Source organism: Salvelinus namaycush, unplaced genomic scaffold, assembly GCF_016432855.1.
Source record: "Salvelinus namaycush isolate Seneca unplaced genomic scaffold, SaNama_1.0 Scaffold852, whole genome shotgun sequence".
Taxonomy (NCBI): domain Eukaryota; kingdom Metazoa; phylum Chordata; class Actinopteri; order Salmoniformes; family Salmonidae; genus Salvelinus; species Salvelinus namaycush.
Window position 1 is genome coordinate 30550 of NW_024061589.1, and position 25741 is coordinate 56290.

The window sequence follows — 25741 nt, forward strand, 5'->3', positions numbered from 1 at the left end:
TTGTCTGGTGGTTAATAAGGACAGGTAGCATGTCTGGTGGTTATTAAGGACAGGTGTTTGTCTGGTGGTTAATAAGGACAGGTGTTTGTCTGGTGGTTATTAAGGACAGGTGGTTTGTCTGGTGGTTATTAAGGACAGGTGCATGTCTTGTGGTTGTTAAGGACAGGTGTTTGTCTGGTGGTTAATAAGGACAGTTGGCATGTCTGGTGGTTGTTAAGGACAGGTAGCATGTCTGGTGGTTATTAAGGACAGGTGGCATGTCTGGTAGTTGTTAAGGACAGGTAGCATGTCTGGTGGTTAATAAGGACAGTTGGCATGTCTGGTGGTTGTTAAGGACAGGTAGCATGTCTGGTGGTTATTAAGGACATCTAGGTTTACAGGGACAGTTGAAAAAAAAAATATTGTCTTCAAAACATTAATATCTTAAAATAGAGCACCCTTTTCTGAAAACAACAAAAGAAAATAAGAAAATCTGTCATGTAAAAAACTGTTACACATCCAAACAGGTTCAGGATTATTATTGTTTTGCAACAAAATACTTAATTTTGTTTTGCATTTGTGGAAGTGGAAGACTCCTTCATATCTGAAAGAGATCTGGCTAGCACAGAACACTCTCACAAAACACTGCAGATACCTTAGAATGGACCACTTTACAGCAACAGCCTTCAGAGTAGAGAGGCTGTGAGAATGTTGTGTGCTCCCAGGGTTGGGGTGGGAGAGCTGTCCATCTGCCATCTTAGTCTCTGTCTCTGTCTCTACCCCTCTCTGGGTGTTGGGCAGTGGAAGCTGGTGAAGGGAGGATGGGTCATAGTGAAGGTTGTAATGGAATAAATGGAACCGAATCCAAGGTGTTTGAAACTGTTCCATTCATTCCATTACATCCATTACATCCAATCCTCAGATTTAAAGTGACACCAGCCTCCACTGGGTGGTGGCTCTAGTTTCTAGTTCCCTCCGGGCCCTTGATGCTGGTGTCAATGTCCCCCGGTCTAAGGTTGCAGGACGATGGGTCGCAGTAGCCGTTGGGGCCAGCATTACCAGGAGGCCCAGGTACACCAGCCTGGCCAGGAACACCTGGAGGTCCTCTCTCGCCGTCACGTCCCTCCTGACCATAACCAGGCTTTCCGGGCTCACCTGTGGAGGGAGAAGAGTTAGAGTTAGAGAAGAGTTAACTAGACCATCTTAGACCAAAGTAGAACGTCCAGAACCTCAAAGACTCAAGACTAGAACATTCTAGAGACTCTAAGACCAAAGGCGAGATCAATAAGGCTTCTGTTTGTGGCTTACATGTTGTCAGAGTAACAATTACAGTTGAATGACTTGAATGAACATTACAAAATGTTACGGTGAAACATCAAACAGCTACTTTTTTAAAAGGATTACTGTGACTTTTTAGCGACAATATTCAAACTGAAATGACTTAGCTATTCCTACTAAATATTGTATAAAGTCTACATGGCCACTTGGTTATTTTTAGAAAGCAGTTTAGACCTGAAACAGAGACTTATGTTCTCAGACCTTGTGCTAATGATAGCGAACGGTTGCGGCCAAACTCAAAACCAAATGGAATACAGTATGTTAGCAAACTCTTTCCTTGTTCAACGCACCTCAAGACTAGAATATCTACAACCTCTAAGACCAAGGCTAGAACATTTAGAACCTCCAAGACCAACACTAGAACATCTAATACCGCCAAGACCAAGACTAAAACATTCTAGGAAATGTGTACATTTTACGTTTTAGTCGTTTAGCAACATTTATCCAGAGTGACTTACAATTAGTGCATTAAGATAGCTAGGTGAGACAACAACACATCACAATCATATCAAGAAAATTTTCCCTAAAAAAAGTATTTTTTAGCCAAGTCAGTGCTATTAAGAAAATACTACCTCCAAGACCAAGACTAGAATATCTACAACCTCCAAGACCAAGACTAGAATATCTACAACCTCCAAGACCAAGACTAGAATATCTACAACCTCCAAGACCAAGACTAGAATATCTACAACCTCCAAGACCAAGACTAGAATATCTACAACCTCCAAGACCAAGACTAGAATATCTACAACCTCCAAGACCAAGACTAGAATATCTACAACCTCCAAGACCAAGACTAGAATATCTACAACCTCCAAGACCAAGACTAGAATATCTACAACCTCCAAGACCAAGACTAGAATATCTACAACCTCCAAGACCAAGACTAGAATATCTACAACCTCCAAGACCAAGACTAGAATATCTACAACCTCCAAGACCAAAACTAGAATATCTACAACCTCCAAGACCAAGACTAGAATATCTACAACCTCCAAGACCAAGACTAAGATTAGAACATAAAGAAAAAGTAAGCTCCATGGCGATCAAGGTCGATGTCACTCACCTGGTAGACCGGGAGGTCCTGGCTGGCCCTTGGCCCCTCGCACCGTGGGACCTCGGTCTCCTCTGTCGCCCATTTCACCTGCGCCACACAGCATGTTAATTACAAGAGTTATTCTAAAACTCTGAATTTTGCTTTCACATTTTCAAATAACAGTAACATTACAAATCCTCTCCCCACCTTTGGGTCCTTTGAGTCCCAGGAGTCCTGGAGGTCCTTTGAGGCCAGGCAGTCCTCTTGCTCCAGCCTGCCCAGGGAAGCCACTGTCCCCTGGGGGTCCGGCAGGACCAGGAGGCCCTGGCTTACCAGGCAGGCCCGCTGCTCCAGACTCCGGCCTCCTTAGACTGGCAGCCAACTGGGCTAGCTGCTCTGTTGGAGCAAGAGGAAAGGGAATGATGAGCAAACAATTAATCAATCAAATGTATTAAAGGCCCAGTGCAGTCCAAAATGGGATTTTCCTTTGTTTTATATATATTTCCACACTTTAATGTTGGTGAAATTGTGAAAATTAGGATAATTCCCTTTTAGTGTAGGACTGTTTGAAAAGACCGCCTGAAATTTCTGCCTCTTTTGGTGGGATGGAGTTTTGGCCTGCCTGGTGACATCACCGGGTGGTAAATCAGTTAATAGACCAATAAGAAAGAGAGTTCCAAACCTCTTTGCCATAACAGCTAGTTTTCAGTTTTACCCTCCCCACTTAGACCACTCCCAGACAGTGTTAGCAAAATTCTTGTTTGAGAAATGTCTCTTTGCTAAATAGCTATTTTTGTTTATTTTTGGCCATTTCAATTTGAAACAATCACAATAAGGTACTCAATTGTTTTCCCAGAAATGATTTGATATTGAGATAAAAATGGCTGCATTGGAACTTTAATGAAGGCCTTTTTATAAATGTTATAAAAATTGTAGTCCCTTCTTATTCTTACACATTCAAGTCTGCCTCAGTAAATTGAGCAGAGTGAAAATACTTATTGGAAAACATTCAGCTCTAAAGGATTGGTGTCCCTAAACCGGGACAGTTGTTGCTCAATATGCGATAATGTGACTAGAAAACATTGTAAACAACAGCCAACCATCCGGGACAGAGACATGTCTTATACGGGCAGAAAGCTTAAATTATTGTTAACTAACTGCAGTGTCCAATTTACAGTAGCTATTACACACAAAACATACCATGCTATTGTTTGAGGATAGTGCACAACAAAACACTTTTATCACGGCTGGTGGTTTGATACATTCACCTCTGAAGGTGATGTACTTACATTCAGTAATCTTGCTCTGATTTGTGATCCTGAGGGTCCCAGAGATAAAATGTAGTGTCATTTTTTAAATATTTAAATGTAGGAACTGGGTTCTACAGTTTAACCCCACTGCTGTCTCTGGCTCCACACCCACCCCGCTCAGCCATCTAGATCCATCATGATCTAGATCCATCATGTATGACATTCCTGGGAGTGTTAAACTTGAATTTTTTATTACCATAGCATTTTTGTATGTTCTCTATAGTTATGTACTTGAAAATGTATAAATTGACCAATTCGGCACATTTGGGCAAACTCCTGGCAGACTTGATGCAAAATATTGTATGGTGAGGTAATTGTTCTCTGGATCAGTCGGAAACTTTGCACACACACTGCTGCCATCTTGTGGACAGAATCTAAATTACACCTAGGATCCTACCTTAATGTATGGCCTTTCTCTTGCATTTCAAAGATGATGGAACACAAAAATAAATAAAAATGTATGTTTTTTTGATTGTATTATCTTTTACCAGATCTAATGTGTTATATTCTCCTACATTAATTTCACATTTCCACACACTTCAAAGTGTTTCCTTTCAAATGTTATGCATATCCTTGCTTCAGGTCCTGAGCTACAGGCAGTTAGATTTGGGTATGTCATTTGAGGCGAAAATTTAAAAAAAGGGTACGATCCTTAAGAAACTGAAAAATATATGTGTGTATTTATGGTGCCAAGAGTTCAACATAAAACTCCTAAGGCTTTTGGCCATGGTATTTTACACTCCAAATTCCAGTCTTTGCTTTTCTGCTTTAGCAAAAGTGCAGGTCCTCTAAAGGTGAAATACATTTTTCAGCACATTGGGTATAAAACATTAACGAGTTTAGGAGGAGAGTAGTGGTAGTGGGAGGAGGGGGTGAGATACAGTAAGAGGGCCCAGGGAGAGAGACAAAAAAAACAGGCTGCAACTTCAGCATTTCTGGGGTTCAGGAGTCTGTTATCCATCAAACTAACAAAGGTTGAAGTGTATTTATGATGGGGTTTTTTCTGCTTCCCTCTCTTCAAACTGTCAAGCCAGATAGGCTATATCCCCCAAACTCAACTCTGGACCTCGGTTCTACTGCATTTGTTCATTGTTCGCCTCTAATCCGGGACTGATTTAGACCTGTGACACTAGCTGTGTGCAATTCATTATTAGGTAGGACAGAAAAGCAGCAGGCTCCGGACCTCATAGAGTAAGAGTTGAATACCTCTGGTCTATAGTATAAACAATAAGGGTGGGGATATTACAGTGTTTATACTTAAAGGTAGAGTGGGATACATTGATTTAAAAGACACTGAAGGAATGACAGTGTGCAATATTCTTACCTTGCATAACTCTCATGCAGACTTGTCTGATGTGTTGATCGCTTGGTTCTTTACCCTGAAGGATAACATAACAAAAGGTTAATGATGAGAAAACAGCTTAAATAAACATAGATGTAGCTTCTCATGTTAGTTTAGCTTCTGAGATGCATTTTGTAAGCCCTAGTTGTGTTATGCTGGATACACTGGAAAACTGTTGTCCATGGCCTAAGGCCCAGAAGGAGGGAAACTGTTGTCCATGACCTAAGGCCCAGAAGGAGGGAAAACTGTTGTCCATGGCCTAAGGCCCAGAAGGAGGAAAACTGTTTTCCATGGCCTAAGGCCCAGAAGGAGGGAAACTGTTGTCCATGACCTAAGGCCCAGAAGGAGGGAAAACTGTTGTCCATGGCCTAAGGCCCAGAAGGAGGAAAACTGTTTTCCATGGCCTAAGGCCCAGAAGGAGGGAAACTGTTGTCCATGGCCTAAGGCCCAGAAGGAGGAAAACTGTTGTCCATGGCCTAAGGCCCAGAAGGAGGAAAACTGTTGTCCATGGCCTAAGGCCCAGAAGGAGGGAAACTGTTGTCCATGGCCTAAGGCCCAGAAGGAGGAAAACTGTTGTCCGTGGCCTAAGGTCCAGAAGGAGGGAAAACTGTTGTCCATGGCCTAAGGTCCAGAAGGAGGGAAAACTGTTGTCCGTGGCCTAAGGTCCAGAAGGAGGGAAAACTGTTGTCCATGGCCTAAGGCCCAGAAGGAGGGAAAACTGTTGTCCATGGCCTAAGGCCCAGAAGGAGGGAAAGGCCTAGAAGTAAGTTAGTACATTTGTAAGTAAGTAAGTATGTAAATAAGTTAGTAAGTATGTAAGTAAGTATGAAAGTATGTAAGTAAGTAGGTATGTATGTATGTAAATAAGTAAGTAAGTAAGTAAGTACGTACGTAAGTGAGTTTGTAGGTATATAAGTAAGCAAGTAAGTTAATTAGTAAGTAAGCATGTAAGTATTTAAGTATGTAAGTGGGTAAGTAGGTAAGTATGTGAGTACGTAAGTAAGTAATTAAGTAAGTATGTAAGTCATTAAGTAAATAAGCAAGCAAGTAAGTATGTGAGTAAGTAGATATGTAAGTAATTAAGGAAGTAAGTATTTAGTAAGTTAGTAAGTATGTAAGTAAGCAAGCAAGTTACTATGTAAGTAAGTATGTAAGTTAGTACGTTTGTAAGTAAGTTAAGGTGTATAGTCTTCAAAGGTTTGGGTGGAGGGGGTTTGGGGGTACCTACCGCCGGTCCCTGTGACCCCCTGATTCCTGGTACGCCCCTGTTGCCCTGCATGCCACGTGGTCCAGGAGTACCAGCTGGGCCCTCGATGCCAGGCTGCCCTCTGCTACCCTCTGGCCCTCTGTTACCAGGCTCTCCTGGGTTTCCAACCTGGAGACAGAGAGGGGAGAGACCGCTGGATCAGAACCACATTACATGGGTGGTACTGAACATGCTCAATGAAGACTTCTGAGTTTCGGGGGCGCTGGTGAGCCATGAAATAAACTAATATCTGCTTTTATCTGGAACAAGAAAAACCCGTAAGATGGTATTGCAGAGATCTCGTCCCCAGGCTGGTCTAGCACTTCCAAACTCTCTATATTATTACTGCGCAGATAATATAAGAATCACTGTATTTTGGATGACAGAAAACCCTGATGTTACAGGCCTGAAATGGATGACAGAAAACCCTGATGTTACAGGCCTGAAATGGATAACAGAAAACCCTGATGTTAAAGGCCTGAAATGGATGACAGAAAACCCTGATGTTTACAGGCCTGAAATGGATGAAAGAAAACCCTGATGTTACAGGCCTGAAATGGATGACAGAAAACCCTGATGTTTACAGGCCTGAAATGGATGACAGAAAACCCTGATATTACAGGCCTGAAATGGATGACAGAAAACCCTGATGTTACAGGCCTGAAATGGATGACAGAAAACCCTGATGTTACAGGCCTGAAATGGATGACAGGAAACCCTGATGTTACAGGCCTGAAATGGATGACCTTGGAGATCTCATCCTGTGGCCCCACCTCCTTAGCTGTCTTACTCTGCTCAAAACGTGCATTAGCTGAGCCTGATTCCAAATACAGTTCAGGCTTCATCTGATTTATCTCTACAGAAACTGCACATGGAGCTCCAACGAAATGGAATTCAAATCATTGAAACAACGTCAGTCAATAAAAATACTTATTTTTATGATAACATAGCTTCAGTATTTCACTTTTTAATGTGAAATACCCCGGCCTCCCGGGTGGCGCAGTGGTCTAGGGCACTGCATCGCAGTGCTAGCTGCGCCACCAGAGTCTCTGGGTTCGCGCCCAGGCTGGGCTGGGTTCGCGCCCAGGCTCTGTCGCAGCCGGCCGCAACCGGGAGGTCCGTGGGGCGACGCACAATTGGCATAGCGTCGTCCGGGTTAGGGAGGGTTTGGCCGGTAGGGATATCCTTGTCTCAGTATGTAAAATGTAATGTAATGTAAAAAAAAAAAAAAATGTAATAAAATGTATGCACTCTACTGTAAGTCGCTCTGGATAAGAGCGTCTGCTAAATGACTAAAATGTAAATGTAAAAATGTATAGTATTGCTTACTAGGTGTGTCCAATCAATTTTGTAACCACTCCCTCTTCTAATTAGGGCTATTTGGAAAAGCTGTTCAAAAGAGGACATTGTATTATTTTTTTGTACTCCCTGATGAAGGCCATGCAGCCGAAACGCGTCAGATTTTTTAAAACTTTGTTTCTATTGAACATGCCATACTAATAAAAGCATTTTAATTAATTATATGAAGAGTGCCTTGCTCCTGCTTTCTTTTATATGACCGCTTCCCTTCCTCCTCTTTCTACTAGTCAGTCAATTAGTTGTTTAAAAACACTTTTTTTTTAAAACCCTAAATGTTGGTTAAACTTAGCACTATTACTAACACTCTATGGGTGTAGACCAACTGTCTCCAAGTTATATTCCTGGTTGAGACATGGAACTGCTTCTAGAAAAGTACAGAACTCACCACTCCTTTGGGTCCAGATTCCCCTTGGTCACCCTATTATACAAATGAGAAAAACACAGAGGATTAGTACAGGTGGAGTTATAAAGTGTTGTTTAAAAGGCTCCAATGTGAGGTTGGGTTAGATGCAATGAATCCTTGCTTGAGTGATAACTTACAACATCTCCTTTGTCTCCAGAGGTTCCCTCAGAACCTTGTCCCCCCTACACATACACACCAAACAAACATCAATTATTTGGGGTAAAATCTCTCTTCTGGATATAACAAATGCCAAGGGTAAGTTAGAAACACACACACACACACACACACACACACACACACACACACACACACACACACACACACACACACACACACACACACACACACACACACACACACACACACACACACACACACACCAAACAAACATCAATTATTTGGGGTAAAATCTCTCTTCTGGATATAACAAATGCCAAGGGTAAGTTAGAAACACACACACACACACACACACACACACACACACACACACACACACACACACACACACACACACACACACACACACACACACACACACACACACCAAACAAACATCAATTATTTGGGGTAAAATCTCTCTTCTGGATATAACAAATGCCAAGGGTAAGTTAGAAACACACACACACACACACACACACACACACACACACACACACACACACACACACACACACACACACACACACACACACACACACACACACACACACACACACACACACACACACACACACACACACACACACACACCAAACAAACATCAATTATTTGGGGTAAAATCTCTCTTCTGGATATAACAAATGCCAAGGGTAAGTTAGAAACACACACACACACACACACACACACACACACACACACACACACACACACACACACACACACACACACACACACACACACACACACACACACACACCAAACAAACATCAATTATTTGGGGTAAAATCTCTCTTCTGGATATAACAAATGCCAAGGGTAAGTTAGAAACACACACACACACACACACACACACACACACACACACACACACACACACACACACACACACACACACACACACACACACACACACACACACACACACACACCAAACAAACATCAATTATTTGGGGTAAAATCTCTCTTCTGGATATAACAAATGCCAAGGGTAAGTTAGAAACACACACACACACACACACACACACACACACACACACACACACACACACACACACACACACACACACACCAAACAAACATCAATTATTTGGGGTAAAATCTCTCTTCTGGATATAACAAATGCCAAGGGTAAGTTAGAAACACACACACACACACACACACACACACACACACACACACACACACACACACACACACACACACACACACACACACACACACACACACACACACACACACACACACACACCAAACAAACATCAATTATTTGGGGTAAAATCTCTCTTCTGGATATAACAAATGCCAAGGGTAAGTTAGAAACACACACACACACACACACACACACACACACACACACACACACACACACACACACACACACACACACACACACACACACACACACACACACACACACACACCTCAACAGCTGCTACCAGATTATTATTATGATTGCTAAATACTGCACAATTTAACCACTTGCCCACCAAAACGTGTATAAATATTGGACTATAAATTGTTATTCTACTATGTTGGACTATAAATCTACTGAACCATTTACTTTACGTTCATATTCTTATCTTGTATTATTTCTTATTGTTGTTGCGTTGTCCAGAAGGAACCTGCTAGTAAGCATTTCATTGGACGGTGTATACCATGTGTATCTGTACATATGACTAATAAAACTTGAAACTGGAACGGGCCCATTCACACTCTGCTGGTGGAGTATCAAACTGACTTTAAGATACAGCCAAATATTGTTGTGAGAGATAAACAGACATTTTAAAACATGGATGTTTTACCTGCTCCCCTTTCGGTCCTCCCTCGCCAGCTTCTCCCTGAAGTTGAGGAGAAATCAGTTCAGTATTGAAAATCTTTAAACTACAGTACAGTTAAACAGTTAACTAGTTATAATACTATGTAAAGTTATACAGTACAGTTATACAGTTAGACAACAACACTAGTTATACTACTATGGAAAGTTATACAGTACAGTTATACAGTTAGACAACAACACTAGTTATACTACTATGTAAAGTTATACAGTACAGTTATACAGTTAGACAACAACACTAGTTATACTACTATGTAAAGTTATACAGTACAGTTATACAGTTAGACAACAACACTAGTTATACTACTATGTAAAGTTATACAGTACAGTTATACAGTTAGACAACAACACTAGTTATACTACTATGTAAAGTTATACAGTACAGTTATACAGTTAGATAACAACACTAGTTATACTACTATGTAAAGTTATACAGTACAGTTATACAGTTAGACAACAACACTAGTTATACTACTATGTAAAGTTATACAGTACAGTTATACAGTTAGACAACAACACTAGTTATACTACTATGGAAAGTTATACAGTACAGTTATACAGTTAGACAACAACACTAGTTATACTACTATGTAAAGTTATACAGTACAGTTATACAGTTAGACAACAACACTAGTTATACTACTATGTAAAGTTATACAGTACAGTTATACAGTTAGACAACAACACTAGTTATACTACAATGTAAAGTTATACAGTACAGTTATACAGTTAGACAACAACACTAGTTATACTACTATGTAAAGTTATACAGTACAGTTATACAGTTAGACAACAACACTAGTTATACTACTATGTAAAGTTATACAGTACAGTTATACAGTTAGACAACAACACTAGTTATACTACAATGTAAAGTTATACAGTACAGTTATACAGTTAGACAACAACACTAGTTATACTACTATGTAAAGTTATACAGTACAGTTATACAGTTAGACAACAACACTAGTTATACTACAATGTAAAGTTATACAGTTAGACAACACCACTAGTTATACTACTATGTAAAGTTATACAGTACAGTTATACAGTTAGACAACAACACTAGTTATACTACTATGTAAAGTTATACAGTACAGTTATACAGTTAGACAACAACACTAGTTATACTACTATGTAAAGTTATACAGTACAGTTATACAGTTAGACAACAACACTAGTTATACTACTATGTAAAGTTATACAGTACAGTTATACAGTTAGACAACAACACTAGTTATACTACTATGTAAAGTTATACAGTACAGTTATACAGTTAGACAACAACACTAGTTATACTACTATGTAAAGTTATACAGTACAGTTAGACAACAACACTAGTTATACTACTATGTAAAGTTATACAGTACAGTTATACAGTTAGACAACAACACTAGTTATACTACTATGTAAAGTTATACAGTACAGTTATACAGTTAGACAACAACACTAGTTATACTACAATGTAAAGTTATACAGTTAGACAACAACACTAGTTATACTACTATGTAAAGTTATACAGTACAGTTATACAGTTAGACAACAACACTAGTTATACTACTATGTAAAGTTATACAGTACAGTTATACAGTTAGACAACAACACTAGTTATACTACTATGTAAAGTTATACAGTACAGTTATACAGTTAGACAACAACACTAGTTATACTACTATGTAAAGTTATACAGTACAGTTATACAGTTAGACAACAACACTAGTTATACTACTATGTAAAGTTATACAGTACAGTTAGACAACAACACTAGTTATACTACTATGTAAAGTTATACAGTACAGTTATACAGTTAGACAACAACACTAGTTATACTACTATGTAAAGTTATACAGTACAGTTATACATTTAGACAACAACACTAGTTATACTACAATGTAAAGTTATACAGTTAGACAACAACACTAGTTATACTACTATGTAAAGTTATACAGTACAGTTATACAGTTAGACAACAACACTAGTTATACTACTATGTAAAGTTATACAGTACAGTTATACAGTTAGACAACAACACTAGTTATACTACTATGTAAAGTTATACAGTACAGTTATACAGTTAGACAACAACACTAGTTATACTACAATGTAAAGTTATACAGTACAGTTATACAGTTAGACAACAACACTAGTTATACTACTATGTAAAGTTATACAGTACAGTTATACAGTTAGACAACAACACTAGTTATACTACTATGTAAAGCAACAGCAAGACTGGTCTTATGAATGCATGATTGAACGTGTAACACTAGAGGGGGTCAAAACGATGTATTTCACAAAGTATGTGTCCTTGTCAGGTGCATATGGTAAGACTTTGACTTTCTATTAGCTAGTAATTGAGGCTAAATTGCTGTCTTCATGATTGTACAGAACTGTGGAAAGTCCAATCAAAACTGGTGGTTTCATGAAAATGGGAAATTGTCATAAGAAGTCTGTGGAACCTGAAACGACTAAACACAAGCCACAGTGCTCTTCAGTTGAGCTTACTCTCTATCTTTTCATCAAATATCTGGCCTGCAGAACGTAAACGCTCCAGGGAGACTTAATCCAATGAGAAGTAGTTTGTTTAGTTGTATAATAGTAGTAGTTTGTTTAGTTGTATAATAGTAGTAGTTTGTTTAGTTGTATAATAGTAGTAGTTTGTTTAGTTGTATAATAGCAGTAGTTTGTTTAGTTGTATAATAGTAGTAGTTTGTTTAGTTGTATAATAGCAGTAGTTTGTTTAGTTGTATAACAGCAGTAGTTTGTTTAGTTGTATAACAGCAGTAGTTTGTTTAGTTGTATAACAGCAGTAGTGTGTTTAGTTGTATAATAGCAGTAGTTTGTTTAGTTGTATAATAGTAGTAGTTTGTTTAGTTGTATAATAGCAGTAGTTTGTTTAGTTGTATAATAGTAGTAGTTTGTTTAGTTGTATAACAGTTTGTTTAGTTGTATAATAGCAGTAGTTTGTTTAGTTGTATAATAGCAGTAGTGTGTTTAGTTGTATAACAGTTTGTTTAGTTGTATAATAGCAGTAGTTTGTTTAGTTGTATAACAGCAGTAGTGTGTTTAGTTGTATAACAGTTTGTTTAGTTGTATAATAGCAGTAGTTTGTTTAGTTGTATAACAGCAGTAGTGTGTTTAGTTGTATAATAGCAGTAGTTTGTTTAGTTGTATAATAGCAGTAGTTTGTTTATTTGTATAATAGTAGTAGTTTGTTTAGTTGTATAATAGTAGTAGTGTGTTTAGTTGTATAATAGCAGTAGTTTGTTTAGTTGTATAATAGCAGTAGTTTGTTTAGTTGTATAATAGCAGTAGTGTGTTTAGTTGTATAACAGCAGTAGTTTGTTTAGTTGTATAATAGTAGTAGTTTGTTTAGTTGTATAATAGTAGTAGTTTGTTTAGTTGTATAATAGTAGTAGTGTGTTTAGTTGTATAATAGCAGTAGTTTGTTTAGTTGTATAATAGCAGTAGTTTGTTTAGTTGTATAATAGCAGTAGTGTGTTTAGTTGTATAACAGTTTGTTTAATTGTATAATAGCAGTAGTTTGTTTAGTTGTATAACAGAAGTGTTTGTTTCCCCACCGGACGGCAGGTCTCTACAGAGGGGATAGACACCAGTCAGAATAGAACGTCCTCTTATCTTACCCTCTCTCCCTTCACTCCGGGGAGGCCTGGGGGTCCGGGAACACCAGAAAGACCAAGATCCCCTTTAGGTCCCTACAAAACAAAGGTAGAGAGACAACAATGAGGTCAGAGGTCAACACCACACTACTATATGTACTGTATGACTCAGTTGGTTAGAGCAAGGTGCTTGCAGTGCCAGGATTGTGGGTTAGATTACTGGGACAGCCAACATGTAAAATGTATTGACGCATGACTGTAAGAAGAAAAGCCTCTGCTAAACGGAATACTGTATGTAAATATCTAAACCTACAGAACACTACAGCAGAAAGTAGTGGAAACCTCAGACAGCAGAGTATGGAGAAACTATGCCCACAAGCTCTTCAGTCATTAGGACAACATACACTGGGTTAATGAACTGTTCATGAGACGGCTATATCAGGGTCGTGACTCAAAACGTGCACGAAAGAAAGATAATTTCTAAATACCTGGCTGCAATTTTTATTGTGTATGCTTATGTGTGTGTGTCTCTTTGTTCTCTGTGCTGGGCACACCGTTGGTTGCTGACCGTGTGTGTGTGAGGAATGCCAAAGGAACAGAAGGCTCTTTCAGCCAGCTGGCCCTGGTCCTCATTCTCTCCTGACTGTGAAAATAGCCTCTGTGTGAGATCCTGAGATCCCATTCAGGCCTATTCTCTGGGGAATTTCTCTGTAACCACGGCCAGATCCCCCCTCTCTGTAACCACAGCCAGGTCCCCCCTCTCTGTAACCACAGCCAGGTCCCCACTCTCTGTAAACACAGCCAGGTCCCCCTCTCTGTAACCACAGCCAGGTCCACTCGCTGTAAACACAGCCAGGTCCACACTCTCTGTAACCACAGCCAGGTCCCCCCTCTCTGTAACCACAGCCAGGTCCACACTCTCTGTAACCACAGCCAGGTCCACACTCTCTGTAACCACAGCCAGGTCCCCCCCTCTCTGTAAACACAGCCAGGTCCCCACTCTCTGTAACCACAGCCAGGTCCACTCTCTGTAACCACAGCCAGGTCCCCCTCTCTGTAACCACAGCCAGGTCCCCCCTCTCTTTAACCACAGCCAGGTCCCCCTCTCTGTAACCACAGCCAGGTCCCCACTCTCTGTAACCACAGCCAGGTCCCCACTCTCTGTAACCACAGCCAGGTCCCCCCTCTCTGTAACCACAGCCAGGTCCCCACTCTCTGTAACCACAGCCAGGTCCCCACTCTCTGTAACCAAAGCCAGATCCACACTCTCTGTAACCACGGCCGGGTCCACACTCTCTGTAACCACAGCCAGGTCCCCACTCTCTGTAACCACAGCCAGATCCACACTCTCTGTAACCACAGCCAGGTCCCCCTCTCTGTAACCACAGCCAGGTCCCCACTCTCTGTAAACACAGCCAGGTCCCCCCTCCCCCTCTCTTTCTCTTCTTTTTCTCATTCTTCATCTTCTCTTTGTTTCAGTCTCTCCCTCTCATTCTCTCTCTCTCTCATTCTCTCTCTCTCATTCTCTCTCTCTCTCTCTCTCTCTCTCTCTCTCTCTCTCTCTCATTCTCTCTCTCTCTCTCTCATTCTCTCTCTCTCTCTCTCTCTCTCTCTGTGAAGATTCTTGGTGTTCCAGTCTAATGTTGTCATCATTGAGTCGTTGTTACAAAGTATGTTTCCTTTCATTAATCCTCATATTATACCTGGCACGAAGACACACAGCATCACACAGCAACCAGACAACAACAACAACAACAATAACAACAATAACTCACCCTGGCTCCTGGTTTACCCGGTGGACCGCCTGGTCCTTGTTCTCCTCTGTCTCCCTAGAGAGATGTCAAAGGAAATTATAAGAGAGAAGAAGAGGCTTGTTTTATTACACATTAATGCACGATAAAGGACATTAAAATGGAACCCAGAGGGCAAAACTGGTTGCATTGACATCACCGACATCATTGTAACCCAATTACTACCAGTTGTAATCTGGTTGTGATGGCGTCACAAAAACAGCTTTGCCTGCTGGGAAATATAATAAATGAAAGGATACTCACTGGTCCGCCAATGGGTCCAATGGGTCCTAGACCTCCTACTTTGCCTTGCTCTCCCTACACAGAGACATCACAGTGAACAGGTTGTTACTGTATGGACAACTTGAAATGCATTTTAAATAAACTTGGATTTGATTTGGACTTACTGTTTTACCAGCAGATCCCATTGTTCCAAGAAGACCTGCCTCTCCAGAGCTACCCTGAAATAGAGCAACAGAAACAGAGTTTAGTGTCATAATCTCTCGTGGACAGATACACGTACCATAGGATGGTATTGGAGTGTCTGTCAACAGACTGGGATGCCACAACTAACGAGGAACTTTGTCCAATGTGCAGATTTTTTCCTCACTGATTTGGGACATTTGGCCCATAGACTTGCCCCAAACGTACAGAGAGAAGGGGGTGGAGCTACTGCCCGGATTCCACTCCTCAATGTAGAATCTTTTCTAACACATTTCCTCCCAGAACTCAGTTCTGTGTGTCTGAGATTAAGTATATCATGTCAGTGTCAGAACAGTGTAAGAACAGTCAGGTCAGTGTCAGGACAGTGTCAGAACAGTCAGGTCAGTGTCAGGACAGTCGGGTCAGTGTCAGGACAGTCAGGTCAGGACAGTCGGGTCAGGTCAGGACAGTCAGGTCAGGACAGTCGGGTCAGGTCAGGACAGTCGGGTCAGGTCAGGTCAGGACAGTCGGGTCAGGTCAGGACAGTCGGGTCAGGTCAGGTCAGGACAGTCAGGTCAGGTCAGGACAGTCGGGTCAGTGTCAGGACAGTCAGGTCAGGTCAGGACAGTCGGGTCAGGTCAGGACAGTCAGGTCAGGTCAGGACAGTCGGGTCAGTGTCAGGACAGTCGGGCCGGTGTCAGGACAGTCAGGTCAGTGTCAGGACAGTCAGGTCAGTGTCAGGACAGTCAGGTCAGTGTCAGGACAGTCAGGTCAGTGTCAGGACAGTCAGGTCAGTGTCAGGACAGTCAGGTCAGTTTCAGGACAGTCAGGTCAGTGTCAGGACAGTCAGGTCAGTCAGGTCAGTGTCAGGACAGTAAGGTCAGGTCAAGACAGTCAGGTCAGTGTCAGGACAGTCAGGTCAGGTCAGGTCAGGACAGTTAGGTCAGTGTCAGGACAGTCAGGTTAGTCAGGTCAGGACAGTAAGGTCAGGTCAAGACAGTCAGGTCAGTGTCAGGACAGTCAGGTCAGGTCAGGTCAGGTCAGGACAGTTAGGTCAGTGTCAGGACAGTCAGGTCAGGTCAGGTCAGGACAGTTAGGTCAGTGTCAGGACAGTAAGGTCAGTGTCAGGTCAGTTAGGTCAGTGTCAGGACAGTCAGGTCAGGTCAGGTCAGGACAGTCAGGTCAGGTCAGGTCAGGACAGTCAGGTCAGTGTCAGGACAGTCAGGTCAGTGTCAAGACAGTCAGGTCAGGACAGTTAGGTCAGTGTCAGGACAATCAGGTCAGTGTCAGGACAGTCAGGTCAGGACAGTCAGCTCAGTGTCAGGACAGTCAAGTCAGTGTCAGGACAGTCGGGTCAGGTCAGGACAGTCAGGTCAGGTCAGGACAGTCAGGTCAGGACAGTCAGCTCAGTGTCAGGACAGTCAAGTCAGTGTCAGGACAGTCAGGTCAGGTCAGGACAGTCAGGTCAGGACAGTCAGGTCAGGACAGTCAGGTCAGTGTCAGGACAGTCAGGTCAGGTCAGGACAGTCAGGTCAGGACAGTCGGGTCAGGTCAGGTCAGGACAGTCGGGTCAGTGTCAGGACAGTCAGGTCAGGTCAGGTCAGGTCAGGACAGTCAGGTCAGTGTCAGGACAGTCGGGTCAGGTCAGGACAGTCAGGTCAGGTCAGGACAGTCGGGTCAGGACAGTCAGGTCAGTGTCAGGACAGTCGGGTCAGGTCAGGACAGTCGGGTCAGGTCAGGACAGTCAGGTCAGTGTCAGGACAGTAAGGTCAGGTCAAGACAGTCAGGTCAGTGTCAGGACAGTCAGGTCAGGTCAGGACAGTTAGGTCAGTGTCAGGACAGTCAGGTCAGTGTCAGGACAGTCAGGTCAGTCAGGTCAGTGTCAGGACAGTCAGGTCAGTCAGGTCAGGACAGTCAGGTCAGTGTCAGGACAGTCAGGTCAGGTCAGTGTCAGGACAGTAAGGTCAGTGTCAGGTCAGTCAGGTCAGTGTCAGGACAGTCAGGTCAGTGTCAGGACAGTCAGGTCAGTGTCAGGACAGTCAGGTCAGGACAGTCAGGTCAGTGTCAGGACAGTCAGGTCAGGACAGTCAGGTCAGTGTCAGGACAGTCAGGTCAGGACATTCAAGTCAGTGTCAGGACAGTCGGGTCAGGTCAGGACAGTCAGGTCAGGTCAGGACAGTCAGGTCAGGACATTCAGGTCAGTGTCAGGACAGTCAGGTCAGTGTCAGGACAGTCAGGTCAGTGTCAGGACAGTCAGGTCAGTGTCAGGACAGTCAGGTCAGGACAGTCAGGTCAGTGTCAGGACAGTCAGGTCAGGACAGTCAGGTCAGGTCAGGACAGTCAGTGTCAGGACAGTCAGGTCAGTGTCAGGACAGTCGGGTCAGGTCAGGACAGTCAGGTCAGGTCAGGACAGTCGGGTCAGTGTCAGGACAGTCAGGTCAGTGTCAGGACAGTCGGGTCAGGTCAGGACAGTCAGGTCAGGTCAGGACAGTCGGGTCAGTGTCAGGACAGTCAGGTCAGGACAGTCAGGTCAGTGTCAGGACAGTCGGGTCAGGTCAGGACAGTCAGGTCAGGTCAGGACAGTCAGATCAGGACATTCAGGTCAGTGTCAGGACAGTCAGGTCAGTGTCAGGACAGTCAGGTCAGTGTCAGGACAGTCAGGTCAGGACAGTCAGGTCAGTGTCAGGACAGTCAGGTCAGGACAGTCAGGTCAGGTCAGGACAGTCAGTGTCAGGACAGTCAGGTCAGGTCAGGACAGTCGGGTCAGGTCAGGACAGTCAGGTCAGGTCAGGACAGTCGGGTCAGTGTCAGGACAGTCAGGTCAGGTCAGGACAGTCAGGTCAGTGTCAGGACAGTCAGGTCAGGTCAGGACAGTCAGGTCAGGACAGTTAGGTCAGTGTACCCATGCTCTTATCCAGCTGCAGCTCCTCAGTGACACAGATTAGCTCTATTTGTCAAATGGGTTGAGTTTATGGCTTAGAGTAATGCCTATTGGCTGTAGACAAATTGATGTAAGTGGTGCATTGTGGGTGAATTAGGAATTAGAATACTATTTTAATATGATCTCTATGACACCTACCTTCTCTCCACCAGTTCCTTTAGAGCCAGGAGAACCAGGTAATCCCTAGAGAGGAAACACAATATTTGCAATCAAAATGTATCTACAGTAACAAGAATTATAATGTAAATACCTAGAATACATCTGACCAAACCACTCATTCATTTATTATCCATTTCAAAGATGTTGTTGAAAACATGAAAATCTCAAATGTTTGTAAAACAAAAGAACCTACACAATGGTGGTTGTCAGTCAGAAACAATTATCTCATGTTATTATTATGTTATTTCACATCAGGATTAGAATACGGGAGGCTGAGGAGGTTTACACAGGCGCAACCAATCAGAACACCTGTTAGTGTGAGGTCAAAGGTCATACTTACAGGAAGTCCCTGAAGCCCCACCTCCCCGGGAGACCCAGCCTTGCCAATGGTGCCCTGTGGAGAAAGAGAGTTAAGATGACATTTTGACATCACAGTTGTAATCTTAACTTGATTTGACAACTCCTGCTGATTCCTCCATTCAACCAGTTTGAATCCCATTCTGTAGTAGACCTTTCAGAATGCTGTGATCTACATTGCCAAGCCAATAGAAATGGCTGCAGAGTAACATGTAAACATCTGACAGTAGATCCTGTCCATACCTTTCCACCTGGCATTCCAGGAATACCTTCACGGCCATCCACTCCTGACAAACCCTACACATCAAAAAAGAACCACGACAATTATTCCATGACAAGTGCTAATGTTCCAAGAAGGTTCTATGGTTCTATGAATGGTTCTGTGGCTTAAATGATTCTAAGAGTCTATGAATACACAACAGACGCTTACATTTTCCACCGCCAAGCCTGATTGTTTATGCTGTGATACAATAGTTACAGTAATACTTACACCATTTCCCTTGGGCCCAGGAAGACCTGTGATTCCTCTTCCACCTTGAGATCCCTAGATAACAACACAATAGGATAAGGAACCAATCAGGGCATCAGCATTACACCACCACCACCACCACAGACAGTGACTAAACACTAGAATCAATTTGGCCATGTGAAACCATGGTAGGTGTATTTTTTACTCTGATACCCACCTCATCACCTTTAGGACCAGACTCGCCCATCACGCCCCTCTGGCCTTGGTCACCCTAAAAAGAGACAGCATCAACATATTGTAAGACAAAACCTTTTTACAGAGATGTTTAATCATGTCCTTCATTGAGAACACAACACATAATGACATGTGAACAGTGCCGTATTTCTGAAATACTCACCTTTCCAGAGGTCTAACATTAGTGAAATCATAATGAACAGGGGAAGGGGATTATGGGAGAATACTTACAGTGGCTCCTTCAACACCTTGGGGACCTGGATCTCCATCATGTCCTCGTGCTCCCTGTCACAACACCAGGGGTATATTAGCATTAAGATGACAGAGAGGATGTAAACACGAAGCAAATAACATTTTTTAGCGAGCCAGGATTGAAATATAATTAACTTCAAAGAGTGACTCTTACAAGTCCACCTTTGGGCCCCATCATTCCAGTGGAGCCTCTGATTCCCTGAGGACCCTGTAATCACACAACAGCAGAAAGACAAACTGTCACTAACTGTCACTACAGACAGTCTGTTATATTATCACTACAGGCAGTCTGTTATATTATCACTACAGACAGTCTGTTATATTATCACTATAGACAGTCTATTATAGTATCACTACAGACAGTCTGTTATATTATCTCTACAGGCAGTCTGTTATATTATCTCTATAGACAGTCTGTTATATTATCACTATAGACAGTGTTATATTATCTCTACAGACAGTCTGTTATATTATCACTACAGACAGTCTGTTATATTATCTCTATAGACAGTCTGTTATATTATCACTACAGACAGTCTGTTATATTATATCTACAGACAGTCTGTTATATTATCTCTACAGACAGTCTGTTATATTATCTCTATAGACACTCTGTTATATTATCTCTATAGACAGTCTGTTATATTATCACTATAGACAGTCACTTATATTATCTCTACAGACAGTCTGTTATATTATCTTTACAGGCAGTCTGTTATATTATCTCTATAGACAGTCTGTTATATTATCTCTATAGACAGTCTATTATATTATCACTACAGACAGTCTGTTATATTATCACTACAGACAGTCTGTTATATTATCTCTATAGACAGTCTGTTATATTATCTCTACAGACAGTATGTTAAATTATCACTACAGACAGTCTGTTATATTATCTCTACAGACAGTCTGTTATATTATCACTACAGACAGTCTGTTATATTATCTCTACAGACAGTCTGTTATATTATCTGTTAAAGGTAGGTTAATGAGAGTATCAAACCGTTGGGCCCTGGGATCCGAGGTCCCCTGTGGTTCCCTGGTCACCCTCTTCACCCTAGAGAGAGAGAGGTAACATGCAGACATCAGTAAGATGAACAACTGCGTATGACAGAGACATTGAAACATAAGTAGGTACATTTATAGGAGGATAGAAAGATGGATTTCAAATGTAAGCTGTTTCAAAACAACATTAATGGCTGCTAAACAACTCCCATGGACTTTAAATCAATGTTCCTACAGCCTCGTTTACTCAGATACATGACACACTTTTCAATCAAATAGACTCTACCGCTGATCACATTGCCAACGGTGTGAGTGCTGTCATCTGTCAGAGACAACACGCTTTGACTTGTGAGTGAAAAGCATGCATGTTCTACACCAGACACCCTTCAATAGAGCCACTAAGCAAGGCTGGATACATGGAGTCTTGAATCCAGACAGACAGACAGTGAATGGAGTTACAGGCCACTAGGTGATGAAGTGACTTGGGTATAGAACTGAACTTATTTCCTTATATATGGATGTATGTGTCACGTTCCTGACCTGTTTTCTGTTAATTTTGTATGTGTTTAGTTGGTCAGGGCGTGAGTTGGGGTGGGCATTCTATGTTTTGTGTTTCTATGTTTAGGTTAGTGGTAATTAGCCTTATATGGTTCTCAATCAGGGACAGGTGTTTGACGTTTCCTCTGATTGAGAACCATATAAAGGTAGGCTGTTCACACTGTTTGTTTGTGGGTGATTGTCTTCCGTGTTTGTGTCTGTGCACCACACGGGACTGTTTCGTTTGTTCGTTCGTTTGTGTAGTCTGTACCTGTTCATGCGTTCTTCGTGTTTATGTAAGTTCTCTCGTTCAGGTCTGTCTACATCGTTTATTTGTTTTTTTAGTTTGTTGAAGTATTTTTGTGTTTCGTCATTACTTTAATAAATTCATTATGTCATATCACAACGCTGCGCTTTGGTCCAATCCCTACTCCTCCTCTTCTTCCGAAGAGGAGGAGGACAACCGTTACAGTATGGAACCATTACAGGGCTGAGTGTGGATGTGTTAGCATGGCATTCCATATCAACCATAACCCCTGCATCACTAACATGGTCTGCGTCCCAAATCGCACCCAAATCCCTATAAAGTGCTCTATTTTTTTTACCAGGGCCCATAGGGCTGTGTTCATAAGTAGAGCACTATGTAGGGAATGAGGTGTCATTGGGGACGCAGCCATGGAAATAGATGACTTTCGGGCAACATATCACTCACAGCCTTTCTAAATGCAATGAGGCATTTTTTTTTTAAACAGTGAGGTTTATGTTGTGCAGAGATCCTATAGCAGGTAGAGATTCTATAGCAGGCAGAGATCATAAAGCAGGAATAGATCCTATAGCAGGCAGAGGTCCTATAGCAGGCAGAGATCCTGTAGCAGGCAGAGATACTATAGCAGGCAGAGATCCTATAGCAGGTAGAGGTCCTGTAGCAGGCAGAGATCCTATAGCAGGCAGAGATCCTATAGCAGTCAGAGATCCTATAGCAGGTAGAGATCCTATAGCAGGTAGAGATGCTATAGCAGGCAGGGATCCTATAGCAGGTAGAGATCCTATAGCAGGCAGAGATCCTATAGCAGGTAGAGATCCTATAGCAGGCAGAGATCCTATAGCAGGTAGAGATCCTATAGCAGGCAGAGATCCTATAGCAGGCAGAGATCCTATAGCAGGCAGAGGTCCTATAGCAGGCAGAGATCCTATAGCAGGCATAGATCCTATAGCAGGCAGAGATCCTATAGCAGGCAGAGATCCTATAGCAGGTAGAAATCCTATAACAGGCAGTGGTCCTGTCAGCATGGATCTCAGGCCCTTACCGCATGGATCTCAGGCCCTTACCGCATGGATCTCAGGCCCTGACCGCATGGATATCAGGCCCTGACTGCATGGATCTCAGGCCCTGACCGCATGGATATCAGGCCCTGACTGCATGGATCTCAGGCCCTGACCGCATGGATCTCAGGCCCTGACCGCATGGATCTCAGGCCCTTACCACATGGATCTCAGGCCCTGACCGCATGGATATCAGGCCCTGACCGCATGGATATCAGGCCCTGACTGCATGGATCTCAGGCCCTGACCGCATGGATATGAGGCCCTGACTGCATGGATCTCAGGCCCTGACCGCATGGATATCAGGCCCTGACCGCATGGATATCAGGCCCTGACCGCATGGATATCAGGCCCTGACCGCATGGATCTCAGGCCCTGACCGCATGGATCTCAGGCCCTGACCGCATGGATATCAGGCCCTGACCGCATGGATCTCAGGCCCTGACCGCATGGATATCAGGCCCTGACCGCATGGATATCAGGCCCTGACCGCATGGATCTCAGGCCCTGACTGCATGGATCTCAGACCCTGACTGCATGGATATGAGGCCCTGACTGCATGGATCTCAGGCCCTGACTGCATGGATCTCAGGCCCTGACTGCATGGATATCAGGCCCTGACCGCATGGATCTCAGGCCCTGACCGCATGGATCTCAGGCCCTGACTGCATGGATCTCAGGCCCTGACTGCATGGATATCAGGCCCTGACCGCATGGATCTCAGGCCCTGACCGCATGGATCTCAGGCCCTGACTGCATGGATCTCAGGCCCTGACTGCATGGATATGAGGCCCTGACTGCATGGATCTCAGGCCCTGACTGCATGAATATCAGGCCCTGACTGCATGGATCACAGGCCCTGACTGCATGGATCTCAGGCCCTGACTGCATGAATATCAGGCCCTGACTGCATGGATATGAGGCCCTGACTGCATGGATATCAGGCCCTGACTGCATGGATATCAGGCCCTGACTGCATGGATCTCAGGCCCTGACTGCATGGATATCAGGCCCTGACTGCATGGATCTCAGGCCCTGACTGGATGGATATCAGGCCCTGACTGCATGGATCACAGGCCCTGACTGCATGGATATCAGGCCCTGACTGCATGGATCTCAGGCCCTGACTGCATGGATATCAGGCCCTGACCGCATGGATCTCAGGCCCTGACTGCATGGATATCAGGCCCTGACTGCATGGATCTCAGGCCCTGACTGCATGGATCTCAGGCCCTGACTGCATGGATATCAGGCCCTGACTGCATGGATATCAGGCCCTGACTGCATGGATCTCAGGCCCTGACTGCATGGATATCAGGCCCTGACTGCATGGATCTCAGGCCCTGACTGGATGGATATCAGGCCCTGACCGCATGGATCTCAGGCCCTGACTGCATGGATATCAGGCCCTGACTGGATGGATATCAGGCCCTGACTGCATGGATCTCAGGCCCTGACTGCATGGATCTCAGGCCCTGACTGCATGGATATCAGGCCCTGACTGCATGGATATCAGGCCCCGACTGCATGGATATCAGGCCCTGACTGGATGCATACTGACAGCTAAGAAGTAGCAGTGAGATTATTTCTTGTAATGTCTCATCTGAATATCTTGATCAGTCAAGATGTAAAGCTGATCTCATGAAGCATCACATGAAGCAATGAGACCATAGGAGCTACAAAGCTCCAAGCTTATTCTATGTCATGGAAACATCTGGTCTGGTTTTCCAGAAACAGACTAAACCTAGTTCTGGACAAAGTCATTTTAATGTAATGTAGTGTAGGTTTTTGTTCAGTTCTCTGAATGTGTATAAAATGTAAGCCCTTACCTTGTGCCCTTGTTTCCCAGGCTCTCCTCCTTCCCCTTTGACTCCTTTGTGACCCTAGAAAACAGAGGAACATGAAGCTTAAACACCCTCCCCAATCTCTATCACATATCACTGTTAAACTATCATTATACTAACTGTCAAGACAATAGATTTAAACCAATGACTTCTGTGAGGCAGTAGGTTGAAGCAGCTATGGTTACCATTAGCACAATATATGATAACTTATGAGACCAAGCTATCAATACAACACTGGCTATGTTCCAATGCCCTTCCTAGCATACCACTGAGAACGTTTATCCATTACATAAGTTAACCCACTGTTCCTAGGCCGTCATTGAAAATAAGAATTTGTTTTTAACTGACTTGCCTAGTTAAATAAAGGTTTAAAAAAAAATATATATATATATATATATGATAACACTAGTGGGGGCATGCATTGTCCTTGGCCCCTGACCCCTGACCCCTGACCCTTGATTCACCTTCATGCCAGGGAGACCGGGATGACCAGGTGTTCCAGGTGGACAGGCACCAGGGCACTAAACAGCAGCAGGATAAATCAACAGGGTCAGATAATCACTCATACGTGTAATGCCAGGCACTGAGTTGTGTGAACTTGAATGAACAAAGTCTTACCAGCTCGGCACTCAAATCCTGCATCCCTGCTGCACCCTGAAAAACACATCATTTTGAGAATTGTTAATCAGTTGATTAGGAAGAGTAGATGACTGTTCAACGTGACACACTAACAGCTCACGATATTCTCTGGGTGTGCTTGTCAACGTATCATCAACTA

General features: G+C 43.1%; 1 protein-coding gene across 1 annotated transcript in view; it reads right to left on the reverse strand.

Moving 5' to 3' along the window:
• Positions 1-937: 937 nt before the first annotated feature.
• LOC120043067 (collagen alpha-1(IX) chain-like) overlaps positions 938-25741 on the reverse strand; it is a 41211-nt gene continuing 16407 nt past the window's right edge. Inside the window, exons 10-33 of the mRNA XM_038987789.1 lie at positions 25582-25617; positions 25428-25484; positions 24949-25002; positions 21258-21311; positions 20406-20459; positions 20231-20284; positions 19983-20036; positions 19787-19840; positions 19540-19593; positions 19280-19333; positions 18919-18935; positions 15824-15877; positions 15720-15734; positions 15402-15455; positions 14342-15002; positions 13651-13722; positions 9975-10010; positions 8151-8195; positions 7996-8028; positions 6234-6380; positions 4988-5042; positions 2561-2749; positions 2384-2461; positions 938-1134 (exon numbers count right to left, since the gene is read on the reverse strand). Coding sequence (XP_038843717.1) covers positions 938-1134; positions 2384-2461; positions 2561-2749; positions 4988-5042; positions 6234-6380; positions 7996-8028; positions 8151-8195; positions 9975-10010; positions 13651-13722; positions 14342-15002; positions 15402-15455; positions 15720-15734; positions 15824-15877; positions 18919-18935; positions 19280-19333; positions 19540-19593; positions 19787-19840; positions 19983-20036; positions 20231-20284; positions 20406-20459; positions 21258-21311; positions 24949-25002; positions 25428-25484; positions 25582-25617 — 2178 coding nt within the window. The remainder of the gene's footprint in view (positions 1135-2383; positions 2462-2560; positions 2750-4987; positions 5043-6233; positions 6381-7995; positions 8029-8150; positions 8196-9974; positions 10011-13650; positions 13723-14341; positions 15003-15401; positions 15456-15719; positions 15735-15823; positions 15878-18918; positions 18936-19279; positions 19334-19539; positions 19594-19786; positions 19841-19982; positions 20037-20230; positions 20285-20405; positions 20460-21257; positions 21312-24948; positions 25003-25427; positions 25485-25581; positions 25618-25741) is intronic.